Source organism: Myiozetetes cayanensis, unplaced genomic scaffold (genome assembly GCF_022539395.1).
Source record: "Myiozetetes cayanensis isolate MyiCay16 unplaced genomic scaffold, myiCay2020 scf2-11, whole genome shotgun sequence".
Lineage (NCBI taxonomy): Eukaryota > Metazoa > Chordata > Aves > Passeriformes > Tyrannidae > Myiozetetes > Myiozetetes cayanensis.
The window spans coordinates 41,855,381-41,872,597 of NW_026087411.1; the positions used below are offsets into that span (position 1 = coordinate 41,855,381).

Below are 17,217 nucleotides of genomic sequence, written 5' to 3' on the forward strand. Positions count from 1 at the left end.
CACTGCTTTTCATATAATGGATGTCAGCATTCACCGCAGCTTCTAACTTACTTTGTGGCACTTCCTCCCCCAAACCACAGAGCCCCCTTTGAATCCAATAAATACTTCTGTGGAATAATCAAGAAAATACCCTTTATTCCATAAATCCACCCTATTATAATTAGTCACCTGTATCAACATTCTGGATGCTTTCCTGCATTTCTTTCTTTGTTAAAGAGTGTGCTGTAAACTGAGAAATGCAACTACACCACTGGTAGTGGTACACTTGGGGTATACAGGATGTTTTTGCCTCTTCCTTCTAAATAACTTTAGTATATGTCATGTTACACCGTTAGGCCAGGTATTTGCAAATGCCCAACAAATCCCTAACCTCTGGAAAACTGAAAGAAGATAGGTAAAGAATACAGGATTTGTGTAGAAGATGACAGCAACAGAATCACAGTTTAGACCATCAGTATTACAGAACTGAAATAAAACAAAAGAGTTCTGTAGTTTTTCTGAGATACTGAATATTCAAGCGGGAAAAAAGAGTTGATCAAAGCCACTGAGGAAACCAGATGTTTGATCCGCTTGCTGTTCCTGAAATCACTTAACCTGATAAAGAGCTTTGAAGTCAAGGAGCTCAAGCTAAAATGTGTATAATTCAGTAAAGATTCACCAGAAATATCAATCACTATTACAATCAGAAATTGGTTCATAGTACGGTCCATATTATTTGGACTGAAAGAGCCCTGCCCTACAGCAAGTCTGCCTTTCCAGAGTGCTGCCAAGTCCATCCAACAAAAACAACTGAAGGAACCCTAGCTAGCTCTCCCAATATACTGTCAACTTGTTGATAACTTTTGCCAACCACCACTACCAATGGGTACTTGGAAAGGGAGATTGCTGTGTTTTTGACATTTACTCACCAAGAGCCTAACTCCAAATGTGTAATTTGTTTGATTTTGTTTCCAAATGATGTTTCCCTGAAACCCATTCTTTTAAGCTGACATCTGTTCCTTCACTGGACTACATTACATGAAATACCTCTGTATTCACCAATTACTCACACATGTACAGCTCCAAGTTTTCCACGCAGAAGTCAGAGGCTTTGAAAAAAAACCAATGAGAAGTTGAAATGAGTGGCATTTCCAGTGCAGATTACTTTTCTTTCCTTGTTTTTAAAATTAATTTTCAACTGCAGTATGTGTGGTTCATAACTGTGATCAGGTTTCATACTGTTCTTCAGTTTGGCCCTGAACTATTGTATTTCTGTTAGAGCATGTCTTAGTATGAAAAATCAGTTATTCTACTTTTTTTTTTCCTTTTTAGTATTATTGGTCACAGAAAGATTCCTTTTACTCTAGGGATAAATAGCCAAGTAAGTTTGCTCTATTAAAAAAAAACCAAACAAATCAAACTCTTTTGACCATAATTTGCCATTCAAAATAATTTATGAAGTAGTACTCTTGGCCTTTTATTTGTATAAATTATACAACAACTATAGTTTTTTTTAGACAGTGAGATGAGTCTGTATTTAGTACTTCAATCATCGTTCTCAGGGTTGGAAAAGTCTCTGATACAGATGGTAGGCTCTTGTAAGAAGGTGAAATACTGAAAGAGATAAAAAAAAGAAAATTAATTATTTTTTTATGAATTCTATGATTTACCTGAAAGTTAACACATTAGCTTATACTTCATCCCCTTCTCCAACAAATCTGAAACCTGAAGTCAAGACTCAGCCCCAAGCAATGCTACAGGCTGGGGGCAGAGTAGCTGGAAAGCTGCTTGGTGGAAAAGACCTGGGGGTTCTGGTCAACAGCCACTGAACATGAGCCAGCAGTGTGCCCAGGTGGCCAAGAAGGCCAATGACATCCTGGCCTGTATCAGGACCAGTGTGGCCAGTAGGAACAGGGCAGTGATCATTCCCCTGTACTGGGCACTGGTGAGGCCGAACGTCGAGTCCTGTGTCCAGTTTTGGGCCCCTCACTACAAGAAGGACATTGAGGTGCTGGAGAGTGTCCAGAGAAGGTCAATGGAGCAAGTGAAGGGTCTGGAGCACAAGTCTTATGAGGAACAGCTGAGGGAGTTGGGGATGTTTAGCCTGGAGAAAAGGAGACTGAGGGGAGACCTTATCACTTGTTATAACTATCTGAAATGTTGTAGCAAGGTGGACTTACTGCTTTAAGTCTTCCAGCCTTATTTACTGTACCACTACAATTCATCTACCACAGACAAATTAGCCACTCAGGTTAATTACCTTCATACTATTACACCAAGTCCTTTGGGCTGTAGTTCTTCAAATGTTTTTCTCAGCATCAAGCAAAGCCAACTTTAGCACCTTCTCCACTGGCTCAGTTCCTCACCTATTATACATCTCTCATTTGAGCCAGCAACACTTTAGGTGGTACTATGCTATGAAATGGTCTTGATTAAAAATAAATTTTTATTTTGGCAAAGTTATTTTTAACACAAATAAGTTCCCTGATCTGTTTTGATATGGATTTCTACAAGTTTCAGTGGTACAACTGAGGGAGTCAGAAACACATGGACAGCATTGAAATTACTTAAACTGACTTTGCTCCCCTGAGAGAAGTGTCTCTTTGGTAAAGATATGTCTTTAAAAAAAATGAAACACAAAAAACAAACCCAACATGAACAGAGGATTAATAAAGAAGCAGAGTATATAAGTTGGGAGATTTACAGTAGAAAATTATGGGAACCATAAATATTTTATATTTCCAAGACAAACATGTCACAATATTTATGCAGGCTACTTACAATAAAAAAACCAACTTGCTACTCTGTAGTTTAAAAACTTCACTCCTTAATGAATATTGAATTTGACTCATTTACAAGTAGATTTTTAGCCTGAGTTTGACAAAGATGTCCTTGAGTATTCTTAACAGCCTTCTTCCTTTAGGAAGGGATTTTACGTTCTAGTGAAACTCACCAGGCTGAGAACTCTGATAATGAAGTTAAACAACACTAATCAGAATTAACTATTTGGCACTAAGAGCAGCTGCAGAGCTCCTCAGGTTCTCAGAATACTCAGGTTGGACCAGACTGCAGGAGGTCTGTGATCTAACATCCTGTTCAAAACAAGGTCAACTGAGTAGTCAAGCCAGGGTGTCAGGGCTTCATCCTGTCAGATCGTGAAAATCCCCAGGGATGGTGAATGCACAATGTCTTTGGGCAGTCTGTTCCACTGCTTGACTACCTTAAGAATGAAAAGATTATGCTCAGTCTAAACTAAAGCATGTTGTCTTTTGTCCTCTCACCAAATACTGCCTGGCTCCATTTTCTCACAGGTACTCCAAAGCTGCTGTTAGGTTACAGCCTTCACTCCTCCAGGCTGAACAAGTCCAACTCTCTCCTGTTAAGGCATGTGCTCCAGCCCCCTGGCCATCTTGGTGGCTCTTTACTGAATTAGCTTTAGTTTACCATAGTCTTTACTGCAGCTGTATTTTAGCTGTGGTCTAAAGTGCTAATCCTGAATTGGATTATCCAAACAGCTTTTTAATCCATCTAGCTGTCCGCTCATCCAGACCATAATGTGTTATCTTGACATGACAGTATTGTGGGACTCCTTGCTGATGTAAAAATAAACTCTGATTGCTCTCTTGTCATCCCCAAATCTAGTTGGTTTCTATCAGAGAACAATCATATTGGGTCACACATTTGGTAAGCCCATATTGACTGTTTGCTGTCACCTTCTCCTTTATATACACTGAAGTGTATATGAAATGCACTTCTTGACTTTCCCAGGGACCAAACTGAAGCTGACCAGCATACAGCTTCCCTGGGATGTCCTTTCGGCCTTACTGAAGATAAATCCAAGATTTCCTTTCCTGCAATCACCAAGAATGTTCCCTGATGTGCACCACCTTTCCGAGATTATACATGGCCCTGTTAAGGACATTGGCCAATTCTTCAGAACCCTGTAAGTGTCTTGACCCCAACTTGAAGGATACCAGAACGGGTATTGTTTTTGATTTTTAGATTTTGTATGGGGAATAACCACTAAGGGACAAATCAAATGCAGCAGATTCATAGTATTAGTTCCTTGTCAATGTGTTCAGTATTCAAAAATCAATTCATATGCAAATCAAAATGTTTAAGCATTGCACAAAAGCCATGCAGTTATACTAAGTAAAGTAATTCTGTATATTCAAAATGTCCATCTACTTTGAAAACACTTATTTTCTAAATCAAATCCGCACTAAAGGATAAGTAAATGACTTTGATATTTAGTTTGAAGAGATCTATAGGAATGAAAAAAGTCAAAATTGCCCCCTGCTTTGTTGACTCATTGTCAGATTTATTAATGTTAAAAAATAATAATAAAAAGGCAAATTTGACCACTGGACAAAATAAAGACAATATTAACCCAGATAATTTTCTCAGACGATAACACTCACAATAAGTGAATGTGTAGTCTACTAACTACTCTGTTAGAACAGAAACACACTACCATGTGTGTAAATACAAATCTTGTCTTATCAATTCCTAAACAGTGTTAAAAAATACACTGAATCATTTACTAAACTCATAATTTCTAAATAACATTTTTAGTGCATGTTAAATTTTATATTTAAAGTTCTCCATGTTTTATTTATCCATTCCCCATCTGACTAAAAATATTTACCTTTTTAGATTCATCCAGCTCCTTGCTATTTTGCTAAAAGCTTCAGACCCTGGTGCTGTCATTGCTTCAAAATCAACCAGCTGAAAACGCAACAAAATGAAAAAGATATTAAGAAATTACAGAATTTTTAAGTTCTCTTACTTCACGAAGAGCTCTGAGACCATGCTTACCTATATTCTTGGTAAGACAGGAGTAAGCTTACTAACCAGTCTGTGCCCAGGCTACTTTGTCCCTCATCATCAGCTTGGAAGTCAGCACTAAAACGTCTCTCTGGGTTTGCACACCCCATCACAACCAATACTGGAAGCTACACTGGCTGTAGCTACTGCCTGACCTGCCAGGCAATAACAGAACTCTTGACTACTGTGCATCTTTGACTTCAGAACAGTCTGAAAATGCATGCTGTCATAAGCTAAGAGCCAGCTTAGCCCTTCTCAGGAATATTGAAGAAAAAGCTCATTCAACAGGGGAAAATAATTTCTTCCAGGTGGTGAAAACTTTCAAAAAAAAAGGGTTTATTCCAATTCAGCCATTCTGTTTCAGGAAAGACCCTCAAATGTAAACATGTCCCCAACGTTCCTTTAAGTCAGAAATCCTGAAACTCTGCTTGCCTGCCTAAACTCAGTCAGCAAAATACACTATCCTATCAAGTCCTAAGTAAACCTTAAGAAAACTCACGCAAGTTTTTTAGGATAGCTTGAATGCCCACAGAATGGGGAAGATACCAGATTAATGGCATACTGAAAAGGAAGTTTTCTGGCTACTAAGCAATTTGCTCTTAAAAGGTACTTAGGAGTTCACTGCACTGAAAGGACAAACCTCAAACTGTTTTCAGGGCCTTCTAGACCAAAAGGGAAAGTCACCCTTTCTTCAGTTATCCATGCAAGATATTTTCTTCAACAACATGGATTCTCACTGGAATTTTACTGTTTTTTTAAACAATACTCTAAAGAGACAGAGGTCTCACTCCTTTCATGCTGAAAAGATAACACAGCTAAGAGCCCAACAGTTGAAGGAAGGGAAACCATTCATTGAGCAAGGTGGTATAGTATTGAAATGTAGTCTCTTAAAAAATAAGACTTCTCTTAAATTAAGCAGAATACAAAGGGGAAGGAGAAATCAAGAGAATTTGCAAATACATTTTTACTTACCAAACCCTAAATGCTCTAGAACACAAGTGAGAGCATAGACAGAAAATTTCTGCTGCGTGCCAGAAGCATCACTAATTCTGCCCCAAGTATTTTCAGAACCCTTCTCAAAGAATGCTGAAAAGAGCAGCTCAGCACATCAGAAATGCTTCAGTTACAAATATGCAATTCCTGTGGGACCAAACTGCTACCATTTCACTAACCCAAATTATTGCATATACCATCTCCAAATCTCACCTGCTGTCAAGAACAGCAATGAAATTTTCAACACTCATGCTGCAAGACATCATAGTATGCAGCATAGCTAAACCATCTCCAGCAAACAAGCATGCAATTCCTGTTCATTCTTACAGCTCCTTCCTCACATTTACAAGTATTACTTACTCCATCAAGGCTGAACCAGTGTATTTTGAGATATTTTGATACTCGCCTTTCCTTTAGGGATTTTTCCTGACACTTCTTTTCCACTTGCCATTAGTGCCCCCATGATCACTGAGTAAGCTATCACACTAAAAGAATAAAAATAAAACCAACAAGTCAAGTAGAAGTCTTTCCATAAGGTTAAACTACTATAGTACTGCTTCATAGAAGGCTAGTATAAACTAATGTTGTAGTTAATTTAGAAGCAAAACCAAGCACAAAACACTTAAGAAGTGAAATCACTGATACTTTCCAACACCACTAAAACGAAGTTATGAACCTGTAGAGTGCAACTACTGTTTCTGCATTAGTTACAATCATGATTTCAGACTTCAGAGTTCTTAAGACTCCATAGAACTGAAAACAAAGGAAGCTCCTGTTCCCAAGAAGCTTAGCTGCAACCCTTGAAGAGTTTATGAACTCTACTGCAATAGAGGCACTGTTAAGCTATTGAGTTACTTTTTTTTTAATTTAATTTTTTTAAAAACTATGAATCTCAAGACAGAATTTCTGTTAATTTTTTCATTCCGTAAGATAAATGTAAAATCTGATTATAAAACCAAAACCTCAGGTTTGTTTTTGGTTTCATTTTTGTTGGGTTTTATTTGTTTGTTTGTTTGTTTTTAAATGAACTGTATTTAGTAATGAGCTTAAAGATCTTAAGTTCTTAGTGGAACCGAAATTCATAATAGTCTTGAATGTAATGAGGTTTGCATTAAAGTAGAATTTCAGTTGAAGAGTCCTCTACAGTTTCATGTGGTGACCCTAACAATTTCAGTAAATTATGAACATAGTATTTTAGTGTATTTTATTAAAATAAGTTATCTCAAAGTATATTTCATCTTAATTACATTTCAGAAAAGCATCTTAAGAGAGCATACAAGGTGTAAGACAATATGGATTAGGAAACCAAGCATTACAATTTAAAAATGACACTTTTCAATCTGTGTGAGCTGAAGTCTATAAATACAGACTATTCATAATTTTAAATACACACGCAGCTCTGCATAGTTACCATCAGCAATTACAAACTAGCTTTTAAAACAGCACTAAGTCACTTCCCATTGTCATGGCAGCACAAAAGGAGAGACTGTATAGGACATACAAAAGCTCAACCCAGAGCTTTTTTATACTTAAAAAAATATATTAAGATACAGCAACACATGGACATTTTACAACATGCATCCAAGGTAATAAACACGATGAATACAAACACTAACCTAGATCCTCTTGAAAGTGGCATTAAATTATAGAAGTAATAAACTAGTGACAGGATCAAGTTGCAAACAGCATCTACTTCCTAAGCAAGAGAAAAAAAAAAGTGAATTAAAGATAATTTAACAGCCAGGTAATACCTTCTAAAGGTACATTTATTGCAAAGTCTGCTATTATTATTCTTCTTTAAAGAACCACTTAAAATGTGAAAAAGGTCAAGCTGAGAAGTTGAATTCTGATTAAAGGATGTTTAAACAAACTATTTGTTGTATCTTTAAAATGTGGGTGAAACATAGTTCATCTACACTGTATTAAGGGATGAAAAAGGAAAAGCACAAGCTCAGATGTAGTCAGATTCTCACTCCAAATCGAATCAACATAAACACAATTCTATTGCTTCTCATAAATTCATGTTATTTATCTTACATGTAGCCACCATGAGCCAAATCCTAAACAGTACTTATAAGGATGGTGAAAAGGTGAACACAGATCCATGAGAAAAATAAAGAAAATAAGGAGAGGGAAAAAGAAAGAAAGAAAGAAAAGAACCAAAAAAGAGGAACACACTTTGATATTGAGACCTTGCCTGGACACCCTTTATTACTGCAGGCAAAGCATAGTAAATTTTTAAGTAACAGAGAGAATTATGGTTACTTCTCATGATATAGGCCATAACTGGGTTTAAGTAAGCAGTAACTCTGTCAAGAATTATTAGAACAGTGACAGTTAGACATAGAGTATAAAAACATACTAGATTTTACCAATGAATTAATCATTTCACTAAAACAGCCTTACCCCCAGCTCTGCAGACAGAATCAGAATTTTTCCTTTAGCTGTTAGATCCTTATATAGTGCATCTATTTCTGCATGATACAGCTGTGTTCTTTCTTCTGTTGTCTGAGTTTCTACTGAAAATAGTATGTTCCCCACTCTATCAAGCAGATGGAAAGAAAAAGGAGGTAAGAAATTTTTTGAACAGAACTTGATGCATAATCTAATACCCAGGGTAAGTTACATATGTACTACAGTTACACAGCATATCACTTATTTTCTATCATTTTTCCTTAAGCAAAAGATTATGTGCATTGCTTCCCATTTAATTAACCCAAAAATCACTGAATTAAAAATGTTACATCACGTTGTAAGTTTGAAGAATACATAAAGATTGCTGTCTAATCACAGATGAAGTATTTTATTTCCATTGAGCAATACCTGACAAGCATTAGTGTTTCGCCTAAAGTGTGGGTAAAAAATAAGAAAAAGGAAATTTTAAAATATCTTCATGGGCTTAAGACTTTTGTATAGAATGAATGTAAAGTGTAGTTTTGTTAACTTCTAAGCTACCAAAATGAAACTGTTTTGGTATAAAGCATGGTTACAAACCATGGATCAAAACAGACTGAGTGATACTGAATAAAGTTTGTGCAGAACAAAGACCATTTTACTGACATCAAAATATTTTCCTCAATACAGTGAGGACATACATTTAATGCCATTTCACTGTATAGATGCCTATGATTTAGAATGTGAAATGAAAAACCAAGAGACACATTAACATCTCAGCAGAAAAGTTTGGCTTCCATGTCACTCATTGAAAGCACACAAATTCTGGGAAAAATTCCAATGCAGAGAATTTTAAATTTTTTAAATAAACAAAGTTTTTATTTAATAGTAGACCAGATCTTCTGAGCTTCAGAGTAATGCTCATTTTTCGGGAAGACAAGGAGTCAGAATCCATAAAGTGAGCAACTTACTATCTCACCCAGAGAGTGCTCCAAAGCCTCCTGATTGTATTCTCATACATTCAGTTACTATTTCAATTTTCATTTGCAGATAAAAGGTCTGCAAATATCTCAAAAATAAACATAAAAAAGGCCAAAAATTAAAATAGAAGAGAGTCTCTTCCATTCTTACACAACAGGAACTTCCTTTCCATTCAGGACTTCTCAGTCAACACAAGTGACAAGGTCTCACAAGAAGAAATATATTTTGATATGGATAAAGACTGAGATTTTTGAGATTTTTTTTCCCCTTTAGGCATTTTATAGCCTAAGATGAAAAACAAGATCCTTCTTCGCTTTTGTGCTATATGTTAGAGAATCAAAGCAACCAGGCCTACTCCATTAATGTTATCCCAATCCCGTTTTTGTCAGGGAACACAACAGGAATCAAGTTCTCCAAAAAATACACTTTAGTTATTTACAAAAATGTCACTAGTGAATAACAAAACCCACTTTATGCAAGCAGAAATAGCATTTCAGACAATTAATTATGAATACCTCATTGTTACTTAGTGTACACAAACCCCTGAAAACAGCAAACTTACTTATCTCCTGTTATTGTAATTGTGAATCCATCATATTCTTTCCCTTGATCCTTGAGGCTGGGGACTTTTGTGTTCACAGTAAACCCATCTCTGGTTTTACTGTTAAACTGCTTTCAAAAGGAAAAAGTGTAATATTAGAGGTAACAGAGGCAGATTGCCTTGCTATTGTTTTCAAACACCTAAAATACATGGAGCAGAAGTGCAAATGGACAAACTGAGGGAGCAGGACAAAGTCACTGTCAACTACCTTATTTCATTTATCCTTTATTTCCTATTGAATGGAAATCATAAATACTGAATGAGGCATATTGGCATTCAACTTTATAACTTTATAGTGAATAGAAAGCAGCACTGTTTATGAAAAGCAACTGTACAAAGCAGTTCCACTTGTACAGATTTTTACCCCAGTTGCACACTGATAGTTACCTTTTGGTGCAACAATGTAAATACAAAAGTAGGAATTTGAGACCCCATTTTATGTTTACAGTAAGAAGTGACTGCATTAGTCTAAGTGAGGATTCCAGAACACAAATCAAAGGAACAGTTTCTTAACTGTGATCCAGTTTCAATTAATGTTTATCCTCATCAGAAGGAAAATATCACTAGATTTAAGAATTCTACAAAGCTACATTATCTAAGAGTAACACTGTATAGCCAGAGAGCACTATAAACCAGGCAAAACTGCATTTAAGTAAAGCCATAAGCCCAGTTTTTGACATACAGCATTTCTCAGCTATCCAAAAAACCAAATTACATCGCTATTAGCAGACATTCATTTTATACAGGCACTGTTAATTACTATTATACAGTAGTGTTGAATGGATTACTCAGGCAATTAAAACAGATGTTTTGTTTGAAGAAAACCTGCATTTATTTTAAAGGAACAAAAAGCCTCTAATAAGACAGCATTCCACTTTGATACAGTTTGGAATGGGATACAGGAGACTCAAACCAGATCAAAATGTACAGGTTATGGAAACCAGGAAGAACATCTGCTGCCAATTGAGGCATTTACTTTGAAATAAGCAATGTACAGTCCATTATGTTTATATATTTTCATCATTCTTTTGGAGTAACCTATACTTTTAACTCCACTAACAGCATTTTTTTCTGGCCTACAATTCAACCGTGACCATATCAGGTGCTCTACAGGGCCCTTTTTGTACATTTGTGTGGCAGTACAGAACAATTAGTTGTCCATCCACCCCAGCGTGTACTTCAGCACAAGTTTTTGTTTAAGTTCAGTTAGTACCCACTTGGTTTCAACTTTCAAGGCCAAGAACATGGCAGTAATATAAAAAGGACCTCCAAAATTATGGGATGTTCTTTGAAGTCACTTATATTCCCAATACACATTACAGAAACCCTTAGAAAAATTTAGTGCTTAAGCCACGCAGCTCCTGCAAAGATATCTGTAGTGCACGAGTGAGTGAGTGCTATTCCTGTGAACAAATCCAAACCCAGAGAGTCCTTCAGCAGTAGCAGCAATGTAGCTTCAGAGAGCCCTGTTCTATGGCAACCTGCCAACTTTGCTTAGATACAAAACCGCAATGTGGACACACATGATAACACAGCAATGAGTTTGTCTCTCTATCGAATGACTTATTTCTTCTCAAATTTTATTCTGCTCTAAAATCCTGCCCAATCCTTTAAAAAGACATATTTTGTAACATTCCCCAAACCCAAATATTTACACGCTGCTCATCCTAGATTAATTTGGAGGAGAGGAGGGAGAGTGAGAAAACCTTTAACTTAAACCCAGCTCAAGGGTAATAAAACTTAATTTGAGATAAGAGTATAAATAAGTTTGCAGGTAATATATCCAAGACCTTCCTACAAAGAACCACCACCAGCACTAAGAAAACCTGCAAGTTTCTCCACTCCTTTTCAGACAAGTCTTCTAAAGCTCAAGAACATTATTCCAGTATTTCATTGCAGCTACCAGTCACTAATGGCAACTGTTCCCCCATTTCCCCCTGACAGCCCCACCACATACTGACCTGCACCAATGAATCTAAAGTAAAAGAGCTTCCATGTTCTTAATGTTTCAGACACTTAATTCATTTTTTTTTCCTTCCTACTGTACAGGCATACTGTGAGCCCACTGTGGTGGATCTGTTCACAAACCCTCTCGGTTGAGAAGTTTTGAATTTTGAATTACATTCAATAATTTGTTTTCCCATCATTTTGTTAACAATTCACAGTTAGGCCAAGGATTTCAAATACACATCATCCGTCTGCATATATCAAAGGTCCAACTTTTCTTACTGCAGATTTGTAAATAACCTGAGCTAGTATTTCCACTTATTTTAAGTTTACATACAGTAGTTTTATTCTGAGGAACTGCATATCTCCCAGAACACATTTTACTATTTTTACCATATTTTCAAGTTTTTCTTTAATTTACCTTCATTATGGGAAGAAGGTCTTCTACTTTATGTACCTTTTCCAAAGCTTCTCGAACCTCTAACAGTCCTTTTGGATTATTAGCACTGGAAAAAAATTAAACATGGAATACAACAGTTGAACACATAGCATTTCTGGAAATTCACCTACCTTTAACTTAATTAGCCATAGCAAAGTAAGTTATTGAAAGTTAATTATTTCTTTTCTGAAAATTAGTTCCTTTATACTTGGCCACATGGTGTCCTAGTTTTCAAAAAGTAATGTTCTCCTGTATCAGCTCAGTTAATTTTTTTCAGCTTCAAACCTCAACTTCAGCCTTCAGGTTTATCTAATTTACTACTCTATCTTACTCTTGCTGTTGCCCAGTCTAAAGCATTAAACAGTGTTTTCATGAGTGTGTGTAGACAGGGGTTTCTAGATAAGGAAATATGGCAAAGAATAGAGTTAATGTTAAAAATATTCTTCACAAACTATGTGCACCTGTGTGGTCTCAAAGGCAAGTAGATACTCCAGATTCAGGCACAGCTGGACCATGAAGAAACCTGTTGAATGACTGTTCTAATATTTATTAATTACTGTACACCCAGATTTTGAGAACAGAATTATTTTAAAAATCACAGCACAAATTGCTCTGGTTTAAGGTCAAATGCTGCTGGTTTACTCTGAACAAACTTAACAAATTTACCCACAGTAGAGGATACACTTTCCAGGAACTACAGAACTTATGTATTTTCAGCAAGTATCATAGATTTTCTAAAACCTAGATGTTTTCAGCAGTTTTAAAGATCTTATGCACTTTAATTTTTTTATATTTAAGAAGAATAATGAGATTGAAAAATAGAGCTCCATATTTAATATGGGTTACAAGGCAAAAAAAAATAGAGGGTTTAAAGCTAAAAGGGTTTCTTAGTTTTTAATGTTATCAGAATACTGAGCCACACATGGGACAGTCATTTTACTCATAAAAAACTTAAAGAAATTTGAAATAGATACCAACATGAATTTTCACATTACCTTTTGTTACATTCTTTCATTCAAAATTCTGTAACTGCCTTCAGTTCCAGGATAACATCTACATCTACACTGTAATTCACAGTGGTTTTTTTCCTATTAGTTTAAGTTTCTTAAGGTGACAACAAATAGCATTTTGCATCTTTAATAGGAAATAATTATCTCTACAGATAACTAAGAAAACTAGAACTTCCTAAAGTTAAGGAAAAAAAAAATCCCTCAGACTTTCTGAAATGACTATGATTTAAACTTCAGATCAGTATTACCAGGGGAGTGAAGCAGTGAAAAAAACCCATCAGTAATTTACCCGTGATAAACAAGGATGCGGTCTTTGATAAAATGAAGAATTTTCTCAAAGTATTCCAGGTACCGCATGTTAATGACCTGCCCCCTACAAAGAAGAGAAAAGGTTTTTTTGAAGACTTGTTTTTCAACTCAACATTTCAGAGCTAAGACACAAATATTACTCATTAATTCTTGACACAATTTTATCCACAGATGCTCTGTAAATAAAAGGAATGAACTAGAGTTTTATCTATGCGGTCATTTGCCAATCCCCCATTTTAAATATAGATTATATAGTGAACTTACAAAACCTCATGTATCATTAGTATTGTTGTTCTCTGATAAACTACATTTCAATACATATTTCCCTGCTTTCAATGTACCCAATTCTAGTAAATCTTATTTATATGATAATTGTCAATTTACACAATGACATAATCTTCCCTAGACTTGTAGATTGCAGAACTAGAAAAGAATTCTCAATCTGGACATTTATTTAAAGAACCAACACTCTCCAGTTTACATATTTTGCAATATATATGTTGATCTGCTCTGAGAGTCAATATACATTTTTCCTTATTCACCTATGTCCCTCTTTATGGAAGTAATTCTGCTTCGACTCTTAATAGCTACAAGTAATAACTGTAAAACAAAAGCATTAAAAAGGTGTTGCTTTCTCCCTCCCGACTACTAAGGAAAAGAATTTATATTAAAATGTGGTAGAAACCTGTTAGGATTATATCCACTCTGACAGGAAAAATTACATACCCTTATTGCATTTGTAGGAGTCCTTCCTCTTCTCCCAGTCTACAAAACAAGATTTTATAAAGCAAACGTTATCGCTCTCTGAGGAAGCAAAACCACTGTCAATCACAGGAAGGTGTGTACACCTAGCCTTTTTTTTCCACTCTAAGAGATTTTTGGCAGCTTAAGTCCCTGCCTCATGTCTCACTCAACAGTCTCACTAGGCCTAGTCTCAGAAAACCAGCAGAATCAGTCTTTAAAAAACTGAACAGAACACATACACATATCTGCATATAGGAAAGGGATGTAGGGAAAGTGGAAGGATGAAGACAAATCTATATACGTAATTTGCCCTTGTTGTACGTCCCATCATTTTCCACCTGTATTAAAAAAAATAAATATGTGTACAACAGGTAGTAGTGTGTCAGTATAAGGAACTGGACTTTCCTTTAGTGTCATCTTGGAAAATACATTCAAACCAGACCTATCCTTCTATCAGGCCATCTATAAGCTGTAGTACCAAGAAAGACTTTTGGTGGGTGGTCGAAAGTGATTTGTGTTTATTTCTACTCTTTCTCCTTGTTTACCAAACACTACGATTTCAAAAGGCGCAATGTTGCAGAGTGTCTTTTTTTTTTTTACAAAAACATTAAGTATATCATTAATGTTTAGCTGATCCCAAATCCTTGTTTTGTGTATAAAAACAACTTAAGCTTCAAAAACATTTTCTCTACTTTAAATGAAATTTGCTGGCTTTGATCATTTAAGCCAGAAGGAGATAAGCCAAAGCTGCCCTTGTCTACAGGCCAACAAAGAAAGTGACAGCCGATATACTTGTGTCTTGAGTACATTAAGATCCAAAAGCCTATGAAACATTGCGAAGTGCAAGATGTTTCTTATGTATCTTTAAAAAAAGGTCTCCAAATTGACTCAAAACAAACAAACAAAAAGTTTTTGTTTTCTGACACACTCCAAACATTTTGCCATTCTGGAAAAGAAAAAAAAATAAATACAGCAGACAGTGCTGGTGCACCATGACAAGACTCACTTGACAAGAATCACTGAACAATAATGGACTTTCAATGCAAAGAATTCTGAGTAAAGAAAAGGTTTATGCTAGCAGATGTCTAATCCAAGTATTTTTGTCCACAGAAATTCCTGGTGTACTATTCAGACCAAATAAAACCTAGATACAACTTGAGCTCAGTATAACTAGGTATGTTAAAAATATTAGAAGAACACCCATCTGATACTGTTCCACTTCTTGACTGAACACCTTTTATCTCTGTATACAAAATAATCATGAAGACCGCTACAGCCTAAATAGCCTAAATCTATTGCTGCACCTGGTTTTCAGGTAGCCATTCTATAGAAAGAACTCAGTCTTAGTCATACAGGTATCAGAATAACTTTCAAACCATAACCCAAATATAAAGCAAAGTATATGTTCCTGAAAGACAGTGAAAAGATCATAAAATTATCTCAATTATCAACTAAAAGTTGTTAGCTCTGTAGCCTATTATTATCTTCAATCAGCAGCTATTTTACAAGATGAGTAATGTAAGAAGGAGATTAAAAAAACCTGCGTAATTCATTAAGAGGAAATTGTCATTTAGAAATCATACTGAACTAGAACATGCTTCAAAAGTAAAATAAATTTAAGAAAACCCCCATTACCACATGATATATTAATTTCTTTTAACTCTAAGGTCATGTGAAATCACTGGGATGGAATCCAAAAGAAACAAATCACAACAGAAAACTGACCAAGGTAAGCAGCTATTGCTTGAGATGGAGAATGACCAAACAAGCACAGGTTTCCAGAAACAAAAAGAATGTAATCACTATCCAGTACTAAAGTATGATCAACTCCTAAGGTAGAGGTAATTATGCTGCTTCAAATCTATTGTTTCGTCCAAAAAGGTGCCAGGTCAATAATTTTCAGAGAACCACTACCTAGCTATTAAAAAAGCACAACCAAAATGATGATGAGATCCCCAAAACACAAGGCTGAGACAAAACCAAAAGGTTAGAAATAGATTCACTGTGGGTCTACAAATCTGAATGATCATGAAGCTTATTTCAGATTTCTATAAAGTTAGCAAAACAGCTGGAACAGTATATAATGAGTTTTGCTACTATCCTCTGATGAAAGGAAAACAAATAAAGTGTTTGGCCACTGCAAAACAGAGTTCCTGACACAGTGATATTGTACAAGGACAAATTTTCCCAGATTAAATGTTCAACATTATTTTCAGGATGTTAATTAATTGTTGTTACATGAATGCCTTTCTGCCAGCACAGATCACCTAGAAATGAAGCTTTTACTCCCCCATTTAAAAATAAAACCAGGAAGAAAGAGGTGAGCTATGGAATGGATCCCTGTCTCAAAGTACAGATGGTTGTGGTTTCTGCTGCATTGTACGTGTGAGAAGAGAGAAATGCAGCAACAGCAAAGATGGACGTGGGTTGAAGCTTAAACATAACACTTGGCTTGAAGGAAGAAAGAAGCCTGAGCATAAGACTGTTCAAGAAGCAGCACATCCTGCAAGGCAACTACTGATCTGCATTGGAGTTTAATGCTACTTTAATCACTCCATGAAGTAAAGCAGAAGCTGTTAGGGTCCATTTCACAGAGTGGAAGGACAAGCAAGGAAAAATGCTGATTTACCTCTGCATGTGAACATTAGAATATCACTGTTTTTCTCTGCCTGAAATAATTCTAGAGAAAGCTGTGTTTCCCTTACCCTCCTTTTTCCATAAAGCTTCTCAGAGAAGAAAGAGACAGATATAAAAGCAGAATGACAGATCAAAGCATTTCCCATGAGGGGGTGGAATAAGATGAAACCTGGCTACATATTTACTTACACAAACACACTCTGCTCCTGTGATTGACAGTGATGTCGCCACATCGAGTCTCTCTGTCGTGACTACGTCTTGCAGCATGGGAGAAGATGGAACGTACAACAGTGGTTGAAACTTTCAAATTTTACCTTTATTTGAAAGTGCAACCATTACTTTCAAAGTTTACTTGT

General features: G+C 35.9%; 1 protein-coding gene across 1 annotated transcript in view; it reads right to left on the bottom strand.

The window, feature by feature from the left end:
* Positions 1-115: 115 nt before the first annotated feature.
* Positions 116-17,217, bottom strand: part of TTC13 (tetratricopeptide repeat domain 13) — a 40,709-nt gene continuing 23,607 nt past the window's right edge. Inside the window, exons 16-23 of the mRNA XM_050314298.1 lie at positions 13,461-13,544; positions 12,144-12,228; positions 9,737-9,846; positions 8,206-8,341; positions 7,416-7,495; positions 6,206-6,284; positions 4,628-4,707; positions 116-1,593 (exon numbers count right to left, since the gene is read on the bottom strand). Of these exons, the coding sequence (XP_050170255.1) occupies positions 1,470-1,593; positions 4,628-4,707; positions 6,206-6,284; positions 7,416-7,495; positions 8,206-8,341; positions 9,737-9,846; positions 12,144-12,228; positions 13,461-13,544 (778 nt within the window). The 3' untranslated portion in view covers positions 116-1,469. The remainder of the gene's footprint in view (positions 1,594-4,627; positions 4,708-6,205; positions 6,285-7,415; positions 7,496-8,205; positions 8,342-9,736; positions 9,847-12,143; positions 12,229-13,460; positions 13,545-17,217) is intronic.